The sequence below is a fragment of the Gymnogyps californianus genome, chromosome 28, assembly GCF_018139145.2.
Source record: "Gymnogyps californianus isolate 813 chromosome 28, ASM1813914v2, whole genome shotgun sequence".
Classification (NCBI taxonomy): domain Eukaryota; kingdom Metazoa; phylum Chordata; class Aves; order Accipitriformes; family Cathartidae; genus Gymnogyps; species Gymnogyps californianus.
The window spans coordinates 7,225,111-7,242,839 of NC_059498.1; the positions used below are offsets into that span (position 1 = coordinate 7,225,111).

General features: G+C 70.3%; 2 protein-coding genes across 2 annotated transcripts in view; both read right to left on the bottom strand.

The window, feature by feature from the left end:
* Positions 1 to 822: 822 nt before the first annotated feature.
* On the bottom strand, positions 823 to 13,152 carry LOC127026550 (inactive phospholipase C-like protein 2). Its single transcript, XM_050911858.1, is given in 8 exon segments — positions 823 to 1,192; positions 1,452 to 1,561; positions 3,434 to 3,509; positions 4,043 to 4,246; positions 4,467 to 4,897; positions 4,900 to 5,706; positions 5,709 to 6,954; positions 12,964 to 13,152. Coding segments are annotated over 8 exon segments (3,249 nt in total). The 3' UTR covers positions 823 to 1,006.
* A 2,059-nt stretch (positions 13,153 to 15,211) lies between these two features.
* Positions 15,212 to 17,729, bottom strand: part of GHDC (GH3 domain containing) — a 3,278-nt gene continuing 760 nt past the window's right edge. Inside the window, 6 exon segments of the mRNA XM_050912087.1 lie at positions 15,212 to 16,166; positions 16,169 to 16,292; positions 16,613 to 16,701; positions 16,862 to 16,995; positions 17,128 to 17,199; positions 17,294 to 17,477. Coding sequence (XP_050768044.1) covers positions 16,093 to 16,166; positions 16,169 to 16,292; positions 16,613 to 16,701; positions 16,862 to 16,995; positions 17,128 to 17,199; positions 17,294 to 17,477 — 677 coding nt within the window. The 3' untranslated portion in view covers positions 15,212 to 16,092.

Sequence of the window (17,729 nt, forward strand, 5' to 3'; positions counted from 1 at the left end):
GCTGGGGAGGCGCTGGCCTGCTCCCGACAGCGGCAGTGTGCGGGTCCGCGCCTCGTGGCCCCATTAGGCTAATTACCTCCCCGAACAAAGGGGTGCCGGGCAGCTGCACGGCTCCCTGACGTGGGGAGCCATCACCCTGTGCTCAGCTGGTGCCAGGGGAGGGACGGTGTCGCCAGGACCCAGTGCCACCCTCCATCCCCTTTGGTGACCCCATCCCGCCTTGGCCCCATGCCAGGCGCGCGGAGGGAGCAGCAGGGCACCAAGGTGGGTCTCGCACTCTTTATAATGCTCCGCAGCCCCGGTCCGACCCCAGACCGCCCCTCGCCCATTGCTTGCGCCGGGACCCCCTCTCCTTGGGGGATGAGCCCCGACGTTTCCCTGATGCCAGAAGCCACATCTGCTGCCCAGGATGGTCTGCAGCAGCCCCCCAGCCCCCCGCCCACTGCACCCCAGAGCCTCCCGGCCCCTCTGCACAGTGGGGTCCCCAGGGATGCCAGGGAGGGGAAGGGACCCACTGCCCCGCAGAGAGGGGACGGGGACTGGCCAGGACCCTTCCTGCCAGGCAGGTTTTCCCCAGGGCTGGCGAAGGTAAAACTTGTGGCCCTGGACGGGAGCAGGAGCCCAGACCCGGGGCTGCTTTTACAACAGGAGTCTGGCACAGCAGGCTGGGGGTACATGCACACAGGCACCGGGGTGCCAGCATCCCCGCCAGCCCCGCAGCAGGGCGCTTGCTCCAGAAGCAGATGGGGGGCATGGATGAGGCCCCGGGAGCTTGGGGCACGGGGGCAAGTGGGAGTGGGGACACCCCTCCCCAACCTCCCCGCTGGGCCCCGCCACAGCCCCTCGGCACAGCAGAGCGCAGGCACCCAGCCCTGCACACGTCCCTCCACGCACACGGAGCCTGCGGGCAGGCAGCTGCCCATCCACGGGCAGGCTGGGGCTCCCTGGTCCCGGCCCCTGCAGCTGGGGGGGTGCTCAGTCCGGGCCCCCGAGCCCCAGGCCGGGGTCAGCAGGACGCCGTGTCACCGCCTCCTTCCGTCTCGGGGATGGGCTCCAGCGGTGCGCGCAGCCGGGAGGGCTCCGGCGAGGCCGAGCCGTTCCTGCCGATGCCGCAGGACTGTCCCGCATTGTGGATCTGCCACAGGTTGTCCAGCGCCTCTGCCTTGGCGTGCTTGAGGAGGTCAGCCTGGCCCTGTGCGGGGAGAGGGCGTCAGGGGCCGGCCCTGGGGCCACGCCACCCGGGCTGCTCGGACCCCCGGCGCGGAGCATGTGCTGCCCCGCCGGCCACTGCCCACGAGGGGGGCTCGCTGGGTGCAGGCACCACCTGGACCCCCTGAACGGGCCCGTGCCATCCCCAGCGCTCACGGAGCATCCGCCGGGTGCAGGTCGACGGGGCGGCAGGGCAGGGCAGGGCAGGGCGGGGAGGGGGCCATGCAGCCCTCACCCCTCACCTTCAGGACGGTGATGTTCCAGGCGAAGCTCTCCAGCGCCTTCTGCAGCTTGCGGCCCCGCAGCCCCTCCTTGGCCTCGATGCGGTGCAGCTCCTTGTGGAAGTCCATGCCTGCGCAGACGGGAGCGTCGCTCAGCGGGCACGGGGCCACGGGCATGGGGACAGCCATTGCCCGCCACGGACGGGGACCGAGCCGGAGGGATGCCCTTTGCCCGGCACAGGGGTGCAGGCTGGGTGGGCTCCCCACTGCCCCAGCAGCCCCGAGCCCCCTCCGTGCTGGGAACAATAGGCCAATGGACCCCCCGCCACCCTGGCACCGCGCTCAGCCCCAGCCCTTGGCGGTTTTGGGCGCCGGAGGCCATGGGGTCTGGAAGGGCAGCAACGACCCCAGGCAGAGGCACGGCTCTTGCACACCCCGGCTCACCCGGGGGGCTCAGAGCGGGGCCGCCAGGCCCCCCCCCTGCTGGAGCGCGAGCCCCCGCGCCGTGCACCGCGTGACGTCCTCGTGAGCGGGTGCTATATTTACCCCTCCTGACGCAGCACCGGCTCCGGGCCCACACGAGGGCTCCCACGCAAGCCTGCTCGCCCACGCCCTGTCAATCAGCACGCCCCCAGCCCCGCACCCCCACCCGCAGCCAGCACCTCCCTGGACCCCGCAGCACCCGCCAGCCGGGCACGGGCTGAGCCAGCACCGCAGGGGCTTGTCCACGGCGCAGCCGGGGCAAAAGCAGGGACAGGCAGCACCCCGGGCATGGGGGTGGGGGCTGCAGCCCCCAAACCGCTGCTTGCCACCGCCTCGAGGGGCTGGGCAGAGGCAGCAGCGGCAGCCGCACACCCCAGAGCCCCTCTGCCCTGTGACACCCCCCCCCCAGCAGAGCAGCGGGGCTCCCGCAGCCAGAGCGGCACAGGAGGGCGCAGAGTGCCCTGCACCCCAGCCCCACAGCCCACAGCCCCCCCGCTGCCGCTCCCCCCGGCGCTGGCAGCAGCGGCGGAGCCGAAAGCCAAGAGCTTGGGGAGATTTCCGGGCTGCTGCGCAGGCAGGGAACAAACAGGGCTGCTGGCAGCAAGGCTGGTACCGGCTGGGGGTGGCAAGCGGGGCCCCCTCCTTCCTCCCCGGCCCCTCCAGCTCCTGGCACCTCTCCCAGCCCCACAGGGAGCCCACGTGAGCCCCCGGGCCAGCAGCCCCCCGTGCAGCCAGGGGTGGCCGGGGCTATCCCTGCAGGGCCCCAGCCCACAGAGGGGCTGTGCAGCCGTCGGTGCCTGGAGTGGGGCTGGGGGTCCGGGCAGCCGCCGGGGTGGGGGCAGGACAGGGGGGAGGACCGGGGCAGGCAGCCGGCAGCACCTGCCTGTGTGGGTTCAGCCATGTGTCTTGGAAGTCGTAACATTCCGTTGCCACTTCTACCGTCAGCCCCAGCCTGTTATTTCTGGTGCTAATTATATTCTGGCGTTTGGCAGCTAATGACTCTTCCCCGCTTCCTCATCAGCCTCCTCCGCTCCCCTCCCTCTCTCCCCTCCCACCCGCCCAGCACCCTGCCCTGGCGCAGGCGGCTCCGTGCCCCAGCAGCACCCAGCACCGGGCAGCCTCCCGTGCCCACCCTGTGCTGCCAGGACGTGGGAAAACTGCAGAGCCGGGCTCGGGGCCACCCCAGCCAGAAATCACTCTCCCACGGCCGGCCGGCCCCGGCGCTCTGCCGCTGAACTCCAGCCCCAGCACGCACTCACCTGGGGTGCAGACATGCACCTCTCGTCCTCCACTGTGCACCGCAGGCATGCAAGTGCACGGCCAAAAATGCCGGCACGCTTGGCTGTGCCTGTGCCCCGGTCTGGAGCCTGGTGCCAGACCCCCTGAACCGAGCCCTGCGGGGACACGTGCCCCCAGCCCAGTGCAGAGGCACGGCACCCCTGCGCCCGGCCCCCCAGGGACGTGTCCGGGTCTGCGGCACGGAGCAGCACCGGGGCTGGGCCTGCCCTCCTGGGACCCACCTGCCTGCTGCGCCTGGATGAGCTTGCCATACACCGCGTCGGCGGACTCGATCAGCGTCCGGCTGGTCTGGATCATCTGGGGAGAGGGGTGGCGTGAGGAGCTGGGCAGCCCCCGGCCCCACACATCCCCTGGCAGAGCGGATGGGGAGAAGAGGCTCGGGCAGGGGCTGCCCCTCGCCCCAGCGCGGTGGCCGGGGTCTGACCCTCCTCGCCCTGCCGCACACAGCCAGGTGCGGTGTGACCAGCGCCTGGCCGGCGGCCAGGTCCCCCTCCAACACAAAGGAAGGAAGCAGCTCCGGCTGCGGCTATTAATGGGATTTCTCCCGCCAGGCGGGACCGCAGGACGCCACGCCAGCCGGCCATGGCACAGGGTGCAGGCAGCGCAGGCAGGGGGACAGGGGCTGCAGGGTCCCAGGGCTTGTACCGAGCTGGGCAAGCCTGCGCCTCGATAGGACTCCTCCCTGGGCAGCCCCCCACCAGCCTCCCCCTGCACTGGGATGGGCGCAGTGAGTTCAGGTTTCCCCATCCTGGGCAGGGCGGTGGTCCCAGTGCTGCCAGCCCCGTGGAGCATCCCCGCGAGGAGCCAAGCCCCGGCAGGACGGTGCTTACCGTCTCGTAGGCAGTGAGGACCTTGCGCAGCAGGTCCGGGATGGGGCCCTGGGCCTCCATGGTGGGGTACCGCTCCGCCAGGTTGAGGGTGACGCTGGGCGCACTGTCACTGTGCAGCAGCCACGCAGCCACCGTCAGGATGCACTGCTTCATGTTGGCGGCGGGCGTCAGCCCGCACAGCTCCTTGAAGGAGACCAGCGCATTCTGCGGGCAGAGACCGGCATCAGGGGCTCAGCCTGGGAGGGCCCCCAAGACCCGCTCCCGCCGGGAACATCCCCGTCTCCCCCAGCTCTCTGCTCCAGACGAGGCTCCTCGCCTGCATCCCCCAGGAAGAGGGGGGACGCCCCAGCTCCCCACTGCTCACGGTCCGCCCCATTCTCCCCTGCAGAAACCAGGTCCCCCGGTGCCTCCGCAGGGTCCGTACCTGCACGTTCTCCCGCAGGTCGGTGGCCTCCCGCAGTGGCTGGGTGGCCGTCCGGAAGACCTCGTCGATGGCCTTGATGCCAGTGGCCTTGGTGGAGGTGTACTCCCGCACCCGGCGGCCCCGGCGCCCCGCCAGCCCCCGGCGGTGCCCCTTGCCCCCGCCGCGGCGGTCGGTGATGGCCACGTGCACGAAGAGGGTGGCGTGGGGCAGGGGCTCCCCGGCCAGGGACTGGAGGGGGACGTGGCGGTAGCCAGGCTGCAGGCACTCGAAGGGGATGGTGTACTGGGCGATGAACTCGTCCCCGATGTAGTCGTCATCCAGCACGACGAAGCGCAGGACGGCCAGCTCCGGCAGGTTGATCTGGAACTCCAGGCTCTCGTCGAAGACGGGGTTGTCCCCGCTCTGCAGGGCCGTCTTGGTGCGGTGCTCGCGCAGTCGGCCGGGATGCCGTGGATCTCGGCACAGACGTAGGGCTCCACCACCTCCCCCTTGGCCCCCGAGCCCTTGGGCTTGGGCAGGTTCTGCCCACTGATGACCTTGAGGTGCAGGAGCTGGGCGGGCACCCCGGGCAAGGAGTCCTTGGCGTTGGCACTGAAGTAGGAGACCTCCTCCCGCATGATGGCGGGGCGGAGGACGTAGCCACAGGCCCCATTCTGCCGGAACCAGCCTGTGTTCAGGTCCATCATGAGCCCTGGCGTCTGGTAGTTCATGGCCACCATCTGGCAGCCGCACTTCCAGAAGTCCTGGGGGTTCATGTTGCTGGCGTCGATGCGCATGGGGCTGGGGTAGACGCGGGAGAGGAACCGCTTGTTGTAGCTCACCAGCTCGGCCGGGCACTCGTTGGCGAAGCGTCCCGCCTCCACCTCGCTGAAGGAGCACATCTCCCAGTAGCGCTGCCCGCGCCGTGAGCTCTCGAAGTCCTGGAAAGGGACGGCCTGGCAGAGGCTCACCAGCTCCGAGAGCTCCCGGCTGAGGCGCACCCGCCGCGGGCCACCTCCCTCCGGCACCTCCCGGTCCTCCTGGCCCAGCCGCCGCGCCAGCTCCCAGCCTTCCTCCTCATCCGATACCTCCCCCTCGCTGTCCTCACAGCCGGGCGGCAGCTTCTTGCCCTTGATGAGGATGCGGCCCTTGAGCTGCTCCGGGGAGGGCAGGTAGGACGCGGCGGGGTTGGGGGGCTCCAGGTACAGCTTCTCCCCCAGCGTCTTGCGCAGGCACTGGGCGGCGAGGCGCTGCTGGGGGCCGAGCAGCGCACCACCAGGCAGAGGATGAGGGGGTAGGCGGAGGCGGCGAAGGCATGCTGGTCGATCAGCCCCACCACGGCGCGGAAGGGCACGCAGGAGGCGGCCGAGGGGCTGGTGTAGACCACGGGCTCGCCCTCGGGGCCGTCCCACAGCACCAGCTCGATGCTGCGGCAGCCCAGGCCCAGGGCGCTGATGTAGCCGCTGATGTCCGAGCGGCCCCAGAAGTTGTCCTCCAGCAGGCAGGCGCTGTGGGCAGAGCTGATGTAGTAGTGGGAGAGGGGCTGCGCCATGTCCTGGCACACCTTGCGGTGCTGCGGGTCGAAAATGGAGCAGTCGGCGGAGAGCAGGTAGCGCGTGAAGCCATCGATGGCCAGGTAGCCCTTCTCCCGGCCCTCCTTGGAGGGCTCGTACTTGCCAACGATCTCCAAGCACTTCTCCTCCGTCACCCCCTCCATGCCCTGCTCCACCTCCAGGAACATCAGCAGGTCCTTCAGACCCAGGTACTCCTTGTTGCTGGAGAACTGCACCAGCAAGAAGAAGATCTCGGGGCGGGTGCAGAGCTCGCAGTACGCCTCCACGAAGAGGTCGCAGGCCACCTCCGCACCAGGACGCTCGCTGGCCTTCTGCAGCTCCTTGAACTTCAGCTCGATGGTGGAGGTCTTCATGCCTGGGTTGAGCGCTTTGATCAGCTGCACAGCCCGGGACACAGGGATGCGGCCAGACTTCTCCAGGTCGGCGAGGTCGAAGACGGAGGAGATCCAGGAGGTCCGGAGACTGGGGTGGCCGGTCCCGGGCGCCTCAGGGGTGTGCTTCCCGTAGGACACCAGGTACCGGAGCCCCATCACCCAGGCACTCACCACGTCGGCCGAGCTGGCCACCAGGTCCAGGGACTCGTAGTTGTCTCCATAGATGATGGAGAAGGCACACTCATCCGGGAACTGGTCGGAGAGGCCATTGCTGCGCAGGACAGGAGTCTTCTTGCCCACGCGCACCTCTTTGACCGACTTGATCTCGATCTTGGCCTTCTCCGAGTCCTTCTTGGAGGGCTCCCAGCGCATGGAGCGCATGTCGGCGTCCAGCACGAAGAAGCGGCTGTACATGCGGGAGTTGGAGCGCACCTTCTTCAGCTCGCAGCCCTCCAGCATGAAGGAGATGCAGGCAGCCGTGCTGTTGATCTTGCGGTCGTTGGGCATGGTGCTGAAGGACACCGTCTTCTTCTTCTGTGGTGGCCGCTGCCGGGAGCCATCCTGCCAGGGTGGGAGAAGGGGTCAGAGCCGTCAGGGACGGGGCAGGCAGCACGCACCCCGCCAGCTCCCGGTGCCCTCCCGCCGCACGCTCTCCCCACCCCAGCCCCGATGCACAACGCAGCACCCCAGGGTGCCCCAGCACCACACGAAGCCCAGTCCACCCTGGTCCGACCCTCTCCCCGGAGGCTGGGAGCTGCCTCCAGCCCTGGCCTCCCCCACGGCTCGCTGCCTGGCTTATTTTAACTCCGCTTTCCTTCCTTCCTTCCTGCTCCCGGCCCTGAGCCGGATCCTTCCCCACTGCTCACTCACCCTCGGAGGCACGGCCATGCACAGGCATGGGGACACCAGAGGGGAACAGGCACCCGGCGGGACCAGTCTGTGCCCACAGCAGCCCCATCCCTGCAGCGGGGCACACATCACGGCCCCTCTCGCCTTCCCCTGCGCCCCAGGCACCGACCCCGGGCACCACGGCAGCAGGGTGTGAGGATGCCTGGGGCACCCCGAGGCGATGCACGGGCAGAGCTGCTCCTGGGGAGCCCCAGCCAGACCCCACTCCCTCTGCCGGGGAGCAGTGCAGGACAGCCACCTGCAAGTGCCACGCGCTGGGGACGAGCGTGGCCCATGGCCCCGTCCTGCAGAGCCCGCAGCTGCTGCTGCCTGGACAGGGTCACAGGGGGTACGGGCTGTTTGCTGCCTGCACCCCATGCCCGCACGCTGCCCGTACCCCTGTGCCAGCCCTGCCCCTCGGCGGGGAAGGGGACCCTGCTGCCAAGGGGCTGGAGGGGGCAGGGGATGAGGGGGAACAGCAGGGCCGGGAGCATATTATGGGATGGATTTCTTTAAGTAGTGCAGCAGGAGGAGATTTAATCCACTTCTTCAAGATTATGGTGAGTCACCTCTAATCTGGTGGTGTCTCCGGCAGAGGCAGGTCCTGCCCAGCTGCCCAGGTTGGGGGCGAGGGGGTGTCCCCCTCTGGCGCCCCGAGAGCTCCCACACCTCCCACGCAGGGCTGGCACAGCACGGGCTGGCAGCCTGGGCGAGCACGTCCCCGTACCTGTCCCCGAAGGGTCTGGATCTGCCCCCATGGGGCCAGGCAGCCCCGGCCCAAGGGCAATCCGGACGGGTCACGCCGGTGGCCGGCCAGCTTCCCCCGGGGGTGCCCAGGACACAACGTCCCAGGGAAGGGGGAACCGGCCCCAGCCCTCGGCCCCACGTTAGAGCTGGCCGGACCCTGCTGTCCGGGAGGGAGATGCCTTCCTGGGCAGGGGGCAGTCAGCGGGCAGCAGCACCGTTCCTCTGCAGCCTCGCTGCCCGCTGGCACGGGCAGACCCCCCTCAGCCTCGCACGGGGGCCATTTCCCCCAGCTCGGATGCAGGAGCTGTTTGCATCCTCTTGCTGCCAGATTGCTACGGGGAGCCGGCCAAGCGCCAGGACCCTGCCTCCATGCCAGCCGGATCCCGGGGGGGTGTCCCCTGCTCAGCCGGCTCCCAGGCCCCCCAGCCGGCAGCAGCTGCCCCCTCCCCTCTGCAGCCTCCCCGGGCAGTAGGGGGGTGGTGATGCACGGCATCCCCCGGAGTCCCACCATCCACCGAGGACAATCACCCCCAGGGCTGAGCCGGGGACCGCGCTGCTGGGGGCCACTGTGCAGGACCCCAGCCAGCCCCGGACAGCGGGGGGCTCAGCAGCATGTCACGCCATCAGCCAGCCCCGTGGGGAAGGACTCGCCGCTGGCAGAGCCACCGGGACACTTCCTGCGAGCAGCAATCTGAGTGCCCCACTGACGGGTAGCCCCAGCCCTCGCCCCACCGTGGGGTGATGGCCGGCACTGAGAGCGGCCCCCTCCTGCCCCGGGCAGGACCCCCACACCTCCACGGACCCGCTCCCCGCCCCGGCACGCCCCACCCCGGGCGGCTCTGCACCGGGCCCCACAGCCGAAAACAGGAAATCCATCCGGAAAGGAAACACGGGCGGGGGGCCTGCGTGCACCCAGCGCCTGGGGACCTGCCTCCAGCTGCGCCCACCGCAGGCAGCCAGACCCACCCCTCCGACACCAGCCCCGCCGGGCGCCGTGCCACCCCTGGCTCAGGGTGAAAACCCAAACGCCCTCCCTGCAGCCCCCCGTCCCCCCAGGCTTGGGAAGGGGAGGGGGTGCCTGCTGCAGCGCTTTGGGGTGCAGATGCACAGCACAGACCCAAGAGTGCCCCGCGGCACGTGGGCTCTGCTCTCCCCGTCTGCACAGGCGAACCTCGGCAGGCGCTGCTGCCGCCCCACTCCAGGAGCTCCCGGCACTTGCTGCCGCTGAACGCGTTTGCGGCCAGCGAGCCGGTGGCAGCAGCTGCGTGGGGCCTCCTGCCCGCAGCCGCCTGCCGGCTTCTCACCCCAGCCTGGGGACCGGCAGGGAAAAGCCGCTGCTCCCTGGCAGCCCCTTACACAGGCGCTTTCCAGGCGGGCTTTGACCCTGGGGACACCCCACTAAGTGCTCTGCGAGGCGTGGGCAGGAGCAGTGCAGGCAGCCGGGCCGCAGAGCTCCGTAAGGTGATAAGTAGGCCAGCAGCGGAGGCAGGAGGACATGGCGCCCACGGCCACGGGAGCACAGAGCATCCCTGGTCACAGGGCAGGGCTCCGGCAGGAGCAGGGCATCCCGCTCGCTGTGCCACCAAGCTGGCAGCGAGCAGGCAGGGCTCTTGCCAGCGCTGCCACACACATCGCACCCACATAGCCCACCTCTGCGGAGGGAAGACGTGCCAACCATGATGCCGATGCCGACCATGATGCCAGTGGCGAGCATGGGCATCCGGCTGGGCACAGAGGGCACGTCTGAACCCAGCTGCCCGCACCCTGCCCAGCTCGGCTGCCTGTGCTAAGCACCTCTTCAGCCAATTACCTCCTGCGATTAGTGCCCTGGCAAGCGCAGCAGCCCTAATCTCAGCCGCCGCGTGACCACCATCGTTACCCGACCAAGCAACCCGCTCCCAAGCACGGGGATGGGGAAGGGCCCATTGGCCGCCCCTCCCTTCCCGTTATCCCCCGAGGCCCAGCCGGGGGGGTCCCCACCGCGCAGCAGCTCGTGACGGCAGGAGACAGAGGAACCGAAAGCCTCTGGGGCTGAGGCGTCTCGGCCCAACCGCGACTCTGCTGCCCAGCCAGGAGAGCAGGACTGCCACTGCCCTGGCAGCAGGACCCCTCTCCTGGCCACGGGGCATGCGGTGGGGACACGTTTCACCTGGGGGACAGGGCTGTTCCCCAGCCTGGCTGTGACATGGCTCATCCGCAGCTGGTTTCCCCAGGTCCTGGTTCTTCCCAGTGCCCCCATCCTGGGCTGGGCAGCGCGAGCAGGGGTGCAGGCAGGCGGCAGCAGCCGGCAGCACTGGAGCGGAGGCAGTGGGAGGCCAGGCACAGCCAGGGCTTTTCTACTGTCGTTTGTTCCTTGCCAAGATAGCGAGTGACACATCCACTCCCCGCGGCACCAGCTGCCGCTACCCAGCGAGGGGCCGTGGAGCCGGAGCCCGGCGCAGAGGCACCGCACAGCTCCTGGGGCTGGCGTGGGACGGAGAGGGGGCGCAGGGGACAGGAGAGAGGGGCGCTGGGGAAGGGTCACCTCCTGCAGCAGGGAGGAACAGATCCAGTACCCCCCCAGTCCCTCTCCAGCATCCTCCCAGCCCACTGGACCTCTAGCCCCCTCCACTTCCAGCCTGGGAAGAAAGCAGGGAGCAGGTCCCCTAGCCAGGGCATGGGGACGCTGCACAGGGGCAGCTCTGCCACCGCCCGGCACGGCCAGCCCCGGGCTCCCCCTGCCCCAGCACAACCGGTGATTCTCACTTTCACTCCTCCAGCCTTTTCTGGAAATCCCAAAAAATAACAGAGCCGGCAGCTCTTCCCACATGCGCCTCCACTTCGTCAGCAGCCAGCCCCTGCCCAGCCCGCTGCCCCGCTGCCCACGGCTCGTTTGTGCTCTCACTCCAAGCTGTAGCTGGGCTCATGGCGCCGGGTCCCCTCCCTGCCCCGCAGCCACCGCACCGGCACCACAGCCGAGCAGCAGGCACAGCTCCTGACTCCCACCCACCACCGTGCAGGGGGGCAGCGAAGCTTCCACAGACCCCACAGCACAGGAACGGCCTCAGCATCCCCCAGGGATTCGGGATTGGGCAGCTGCTCCCCAGGTCCTGCTGGGGCTGGTTGGGGCCCAGACCGGCCAGGGGTCCCCACGGACCCTCACCCCAGCTGCTGCGCAGAGCTGGTCTGAGCCGCTCCCCCAGCCGGGGAGAGCCCGGGCACAGAGGGGTCTCAGCCAGTGGCGGCAGAGGGGCTGGCAGAGGGCAGGAGGAACACGCTCTGTCCCCTGTCCCCGCTCAGGGACAGGAGAGCTGCGCTGAGAAGCAGCAGGACCGCTCGCTGCCGCCAAACAGGCGAGGGCAGGAGGAGCACGGTGTGGGCAGCCCATGCTGGCGCGGTCCCACGGGCAGCATGTCTGCCCACCGTCCCTTGCCTGGCAGCCTCAGCCCATGGAGGGGCTCAGCACAGTCGGGGTCCTGGGGCACAGACAGGCTCAGCCTGGGGAACTCACAGCTGTGGGATTTGGGACCTGCAGCCCTCCAGCACCAGGGCAGGATCAGGCCCTGGACGGACTCGGAGATGCGTGACAGACCAGCACAGGCTGGGGACACTGTCCAGGTCTGACCTCCTCCAGCACCAGTGCCCTCCCTCACCAGCGCTGGCCCTGGGCCACCCGACCTTCACGTGAGGCCAAATCCCGCGGTGACGCACGGCGGTGATGGAGGATGCGCCCAGCGCGGGGGCAAGCGAGAGGTTCACCTCCAGCTCGCAGTGCCCGCGGCGGGTCCCTGGGCAGAGAGCGGCGCGGCGGCATGCTGTCCGGCCCCGGAGGAGCAGGAGACCCTGGGTGAGGTCCCCAAGGAAACCGGGCACAGCCCGGCCGCTCCCGCAACAGTTTGCGGCGGGAGCCCGGGCGGCACGGGCAGGGGCACGGGGTCCCTCCGGCCGCCCTGAGGAGGGGCCGACGCCTCTGCCCAGAGAACCGGGTCCCGGGGGCAGAAGACCGGGGCTGGGCCGGCACCACAGGAACAGCCCCCCGGGGTATTAATAGCACCGGAGCAATCCCGGCTTAAAATAGGCTGCCAGGAGTGGGGAGGCGGGTCCCCGGCGGACGCGACCTATTGTGTCAGCGAGCACCGCCCGCATAAGTGCAATTAGGGGGGCTCATTTAGGAAAGCACGCGTGTGACTCACTGCCCACCCACGTGGGAGACCCCCAGAGACCCTCCCTGGCCCGCGGCCCCACCGGTGCCCCTGCTCGGCCACGGCACGGCTCCGGGGAGGTGTCGGGACGAGGTCGGGAGCTGGCCAGGCCGGGCCCAAGGCTCAGTGCCTTTGCAGGGGGGAGCACGGGAAAGCGGAAGGTGCTCGGGAGCCAGGAGCAGGCATCTCCTCACCGGCACCCATGGGTGCCCTGAGCAGGACAGGGCAATGCAGCGGTGTGGCTCCCACGGCAGGAGCAGCGTGGCCATGCAGGGGACCCGCGGGAACAGCGGCGGCTGGCCGGGGCAATCCACGGCCACGCAAAGAGGACAGGCCCGGCCCGGCAGCACACGAAGCCCGAGCCAGGCTTTGCCCTTGGGGACCCAGGGTGCCGGGCAGGGCGAGGGGACGCCGTGCCAGTCCTGGCAAGAGCAGCCCCGGCGAGCCCGGTGCCGCGGGCAGGGGGCAAACCCCGTGCCCGGCCGGGCAGGCAACCCCCGGGCACCGATGGGGGGCTGCAGCCGCCCCGCGGCTCCACGAACCCGCCCCACGGGAGCCCAGGGGGGCGGCGGGCTGGCAGAGCCGGTGCCCGCCGGCTCCGGGGCGGGGGGGGAAGGCGCAGCTCCCGCGGGGGGCACGGCGGGGCCCCCGAGCCCTGCGCAGGTACCGGGCGGCGCCGGTCCCGGGGGGCGCCGGAGCCCGCTCCGCGGCGGGGCGGGAGGGGCCGGGGCCGGGGCCGGTGCGGGGCTCTCACCTTCATGATGCTGGCCCGGGGCGCGGCGGGCGCGGGGCTCCGCTCCGCCGAGTCCTCGCGGCTGCTGCTGCCGGAGCCCGAGCCGGGGCTGCCGCCGCCGCCGCCGCCGCCGCCGCGGGGCCCGTTGGGCAGCGGCGCGGCGGGGCGGGGCGAGCCCGGCGGCGGGGCGCCCCGGGGCCCCTCCGCCATCCCCCGCGGCCTCAGGGCAGCGGCCGCCGCGGGGCCCCGGGCGCCCCCGGAGCCTGCGCCCGCCGCCGCCGCCGCTGCGGGCTCAGTGGCGGAGCGGGCGGGAGGCGGCGCGGCCGGGAGGAGGGGACGGGCCGGGCCGGGGGCGGGGACGCGGCCGGGGACGGGGACGGCGCGGCCCCCCCGCCCCGGGCTGCAGCGGCGGGGAGCGGCGACGGGCACCGGGCACCGGGCACCGGCACCTCCCGCCGCCGGGGCCGCCCCCCCGGCCTCCGCCCAGCGCCGCAGCGCCCGGGCCGCGGCGGCCGCCCCATCCCGGTGGGACCCCGGCCAAGCCCGCACCCTGCAGCCGGGCACCCCACCCAGCCCACGCCCTGCAGCCTGGTACCCAAAACGAGCCTGCACCCTGCAGCCGGGCACCCAAACCCGGCCCACACCCTGCAGCCTAGCGCCCAAAACAAGCCTGCACCCTGCAGCCTGGCACTCAAATCGACCTTGCACCCTGCAGCCTGGCACCCAAAATGAGCCTGCACCCTGCAGCCTGGCACCCAAAATGAGCCTGCACCCTGCAGCCTGCACTCAAACGACCTCGCACCCTGCAGCCCAGCACCCAAAACGAGCCTGCACCCTGCAGCCCGCACCCAAAACGAGCCTGCACCCTGCACCCCCCCCCCCCCCCCCCCCCCCCCCCCCCGCCCCAAACGAGCCTGCACCCTGCAGCCCGGCACCCAAAACGAGCCTGCACCCTGCAGCCCGGCACCAAATCGACCTGCACCCTGCAGCCCGGCACCCAAAACGAGCCTGCACCCTGCAGCCGGCACCCAAAACGAGCCTGCACCCTGCAGCCTGGCACCCAAAACAAGCCTGCACCCTGCAGCCTGGCACCCAAATAGACCTTGCACCCTGCAGCCCGGCACCCAAAACGAGCCTGCACCCTGCAGCCCGGCACCCAAAACAAGCCTGCACCCTGCAGCCTGGCACTCAAATCGACCTTGCACCCTGCAGCCTGGCACCCAAAATGAGCCTGCACCCTGCAGCCCAGCATCCAAAACAAGCCTGCACCCTGCAGCCTGGCACCCAAACTGAGCCTGCACCCTGGAACCTGGCCCTGCCCAGCGGGGCACCCCCCGCCGAGCCTGCAGCCTCCAGCGGGGTCAGTGCCCAGGCAGGGGCAGGGGGCAACTAGAGCTGCCAGGTGAAGCCCTGGGCCAGCACAGCTCTCCCGGGCAGGGGGCTGGAGGCTTTTGCTGGGGGCCGGGTCACTGCCAGGCCTCCGGGAAGGGCTGTGCTTGCCCCGGGTGCAGGCGCCTGCGTGGCGTGCGTGGCACAGGCAGCGGGACCAGCAGCCCCCCGGGCTCTCTGGCCTGGATCCAGTTGCACAGGTCTCTGCCAGTGCAGGGCTGCCCGGGAGCCCCCCCATGGACCCCCAGGAGCCCGGCTTCACCACCCCGGCCTTTATCCAGCCACCACCCGCCCTGCTCCCCACTAAACCCCAGCCCGTACCCCACCAGTGCCAGGCACACGCGATGCCGCTGGCTCAGCACCCGTGTTCCCACCGTGCCAGCAGCAATCCAGGTTCACACCCCCTCCCAGGCATCCCCCTCCCAGCCGCAGGCACCCCACCAGCTGCAGGCACCGCTTCTCCCCTACTTGCACCAGGAATTTTGCTCCAGGCTTTTTTTCCAGCAGGGATGGGGGGAAGGGGCCTTAGCCCAGTTTCCAGGTTTCCATTCCTGGCGGAGGTTTCGGCTGTGCCGGGGGGATGCCTTGTGTGGACCTTGTTCAAGACATTGTCTTCTGCCAGCGGCCTGGCTTGCCCCCACCCCGGCAGCAGCTGCCCACACAGCAGGTTCCCCAAGCACCGCGGCTCACTAGCCCTTAAAATAAACCTTAACAAGCAGGAGGGGAAAGGACCAGTCCCTCCCGCCTGGTACATTTGTGCTTCAAAGGCACAAGCAGCCAGCCGCTGAACTGGTTAAATATTCATGGCTGCCCCTTCCCCAGGACCCCCGAGGAAACAACAGCAACTTCTCAACCACCAGAGCAGAGTCACAGCTGTCATCAAGCAATCTCTTTAATGAGGATTAAAAATCATAGTATAAAAAAATCAATCCCAGAGCGCTGCCCTTTATTTATTTTTGAGAGATAATCCTCCTTTATTCGGCTTCTGGTTTTTTAAACATTAAAAGCAGCCCTTGCTGGAGCTTATTGTTTCCTAAACCAGCGGACGTGCGCTGGAGCCCAGCGGAGGGGCTGCTCCACAGCAGCCGGCACCTGCCACCACCAGCCACACCACACCCTGCCTGTGGTGTCCCTGCCCATGGTGTCCCTGCCAGGGGACAAAATGCCACAGGGCCCCGGAGCTCAGTGCAGGGATGAGCCAAGCTCCCGCAGGGCCCGAGGCTCCGCTGCTCCGCCTGCTCCTGGGGAGGTTTCCACTGTCCCCCCAGCACTGGCCACGGGCTGTGACGGCCGAGGCGTCCCTCGGGAAAGGCACAGGCACCTGCTCCACCGCGGCTGCCTGCGGGCGCTGCCGAGGCATCGAGCAGAGCGGGGCGAGCTGTGGCCGCTGGCAGCAGGACCCAGCTGCCCCCGTGACGCTCACAAGCACCCGCAGTCCCACCCTGTGCCCAGAACAGCCCGGCGAAGGGTCAGGTCTGCTGGCGAGTGCCTGGGGCTGGCCCCAGGGCTGGGGTGTGCTGCATGTCCTGCTCCATCCCCGCGGGCAGCACTGAGCGTGGCGCCCACCGGTGCCTGCTGCCACTGTGGAGCAGGGGCATGGTCGAGCTTGCTGGTTCCATCCGCTCTGCTCAGCCAAACCCTTCGGGGCTGGGCACCCTTGCCCCCGTGCCCCCCGCCAGGGACTCGGCCATACTCCCTCCCTGGAGGGCGCACACCAAGCAAACCCCAGGGGCAGGAGGGCTGCGGGACGCCTAGGCTGCCCTAGGAGATGACAGTGCTCTGGATGAGCTGCAGCAGCCGCTCCTCCCGCAGGACCCTGGGCATGGGGAGGGGGAGCCCAGTGCCTCCCGCAGCCGGGCGAAGGCCCCGGCCCCCACCAGGTGCAGGCGCAGGGGCCCGATGCTGCCCTTGAAGCGGAAGGACTTATAGATGGGGAAATCCTCCTGCAGACACTGGTCCAGCTGCGGAGAGAGGGCAGCGCCGCGCTGCTCCGACACCTGTCCACTGGAGCAGCCGTCACCCTCCGCCGTGCCCGGGGCCCCACTGGTGGCTGCAGCCCCCCGGGCAGGGCCGGGCTGTGCCCGTGCCCCCCAGCCACCCCCCCCCCGCAGCCAAGCATCCCCGCGGCACAGAGGCTGCCGCGCCAGCACCGCCACCGCGCGGCTGCGGCCACCCTGCTGCCTCACCCGCCCGGCTGGCAGGGTGCAGGCAGCGGGGGCCTGCCTGCCTGCCTGCCTGCCTGCAGGGGCCTGCCCCAGAGCAGAGCCCGCGTCCCCCTCACCTTGTAGCGCTGCCCCTCTGACAGGTCCCGCAGGCCCCGCAGCTCCACGAACACCTCGTAGTGGGGGGCGCAGGCCCCCGAGGAGGTGCCTGCAGCAGCACCGCAAGCACGTTAAAGCGCCCGCAGCCCCCAGCCCCGCCAGGCGCAGGCAACCCACGGCTGAGCAGGGTGCAGGAGGGCTGGCAGAGCCCCAAGCAGTGCTGGCCACGCTTTCGGGGGGGGACTTGGGCAGCTCTGGGGGGGACTCACCCAGCAGGGCACTCTCCACGCAGACGTAGTCGACCAGGCGAGCACCCGGCCACATGCCCACGGCGCGGCACAGACTCTGGAAGAACCGCTCCTCGGGGATGCTCTCGCCCCGCACGCTCAGCGCCTGGCTCTCCCTATGGTGCAGGGGGCCGGGGTGGGTGCCCGCGCTGGGGGTGCCGCCGGCACCGTTCCATCCGGATCCTGCCCAGCACAGGGCCCCCCACACAGCCCCCCACGGTGAGGGGTGAGGGCTGGGGTGTCCTCACCTGCGCACAGGCTCCACCACGGGACACTGCTTGTGGAAGCCAGCCACCCTCAGCACCTCCCCGGCACGGCACCTGCGTGGGCAGGGGGAGCATGAGCGGGGCCGGTGCTGGGTGCGTGGGGCTGGGCAGGCGGCCCCCCTGGACCACCACAGCAGGGAGGAGGCACCTGTAGTCTCCCGGCCGGGCCGTCAGGACCAGCCCATACTCGCGTCCCTCCCAGAGCTCGCCCAGCAGCACTGTCCGTGGCTCCTCCTCGGCCGGGCAGGGCAGGAACTCGCAGAAAGCCCAGTCAGGGCACAGCAGGAATCGGGGCGCTGGCTCCTTCGGCCACAGGTTCACACCGAGCAGGGCTGGGCAGGAGGCAGCGTGTGTCAGCATGAGCCCCCCAGACCCGCCCCATCCCTGCCCATGCAGCCTCACCCCCCTCCAAGGGGGAACTTCGCCGCCGGTGCCGGGACAGAGCTGTGTTGGGAGAGCAGGAAGGTCTCTCCAGGGGGAGATGCGGCACAGAGATGCACCCACGTCTGCAGGGGTAGGGGAGGGTTGTGCTACTGTATGGCAGCGGTTCCCCCCGTGCACCAAGGGCAGGCCACGGGGACAGC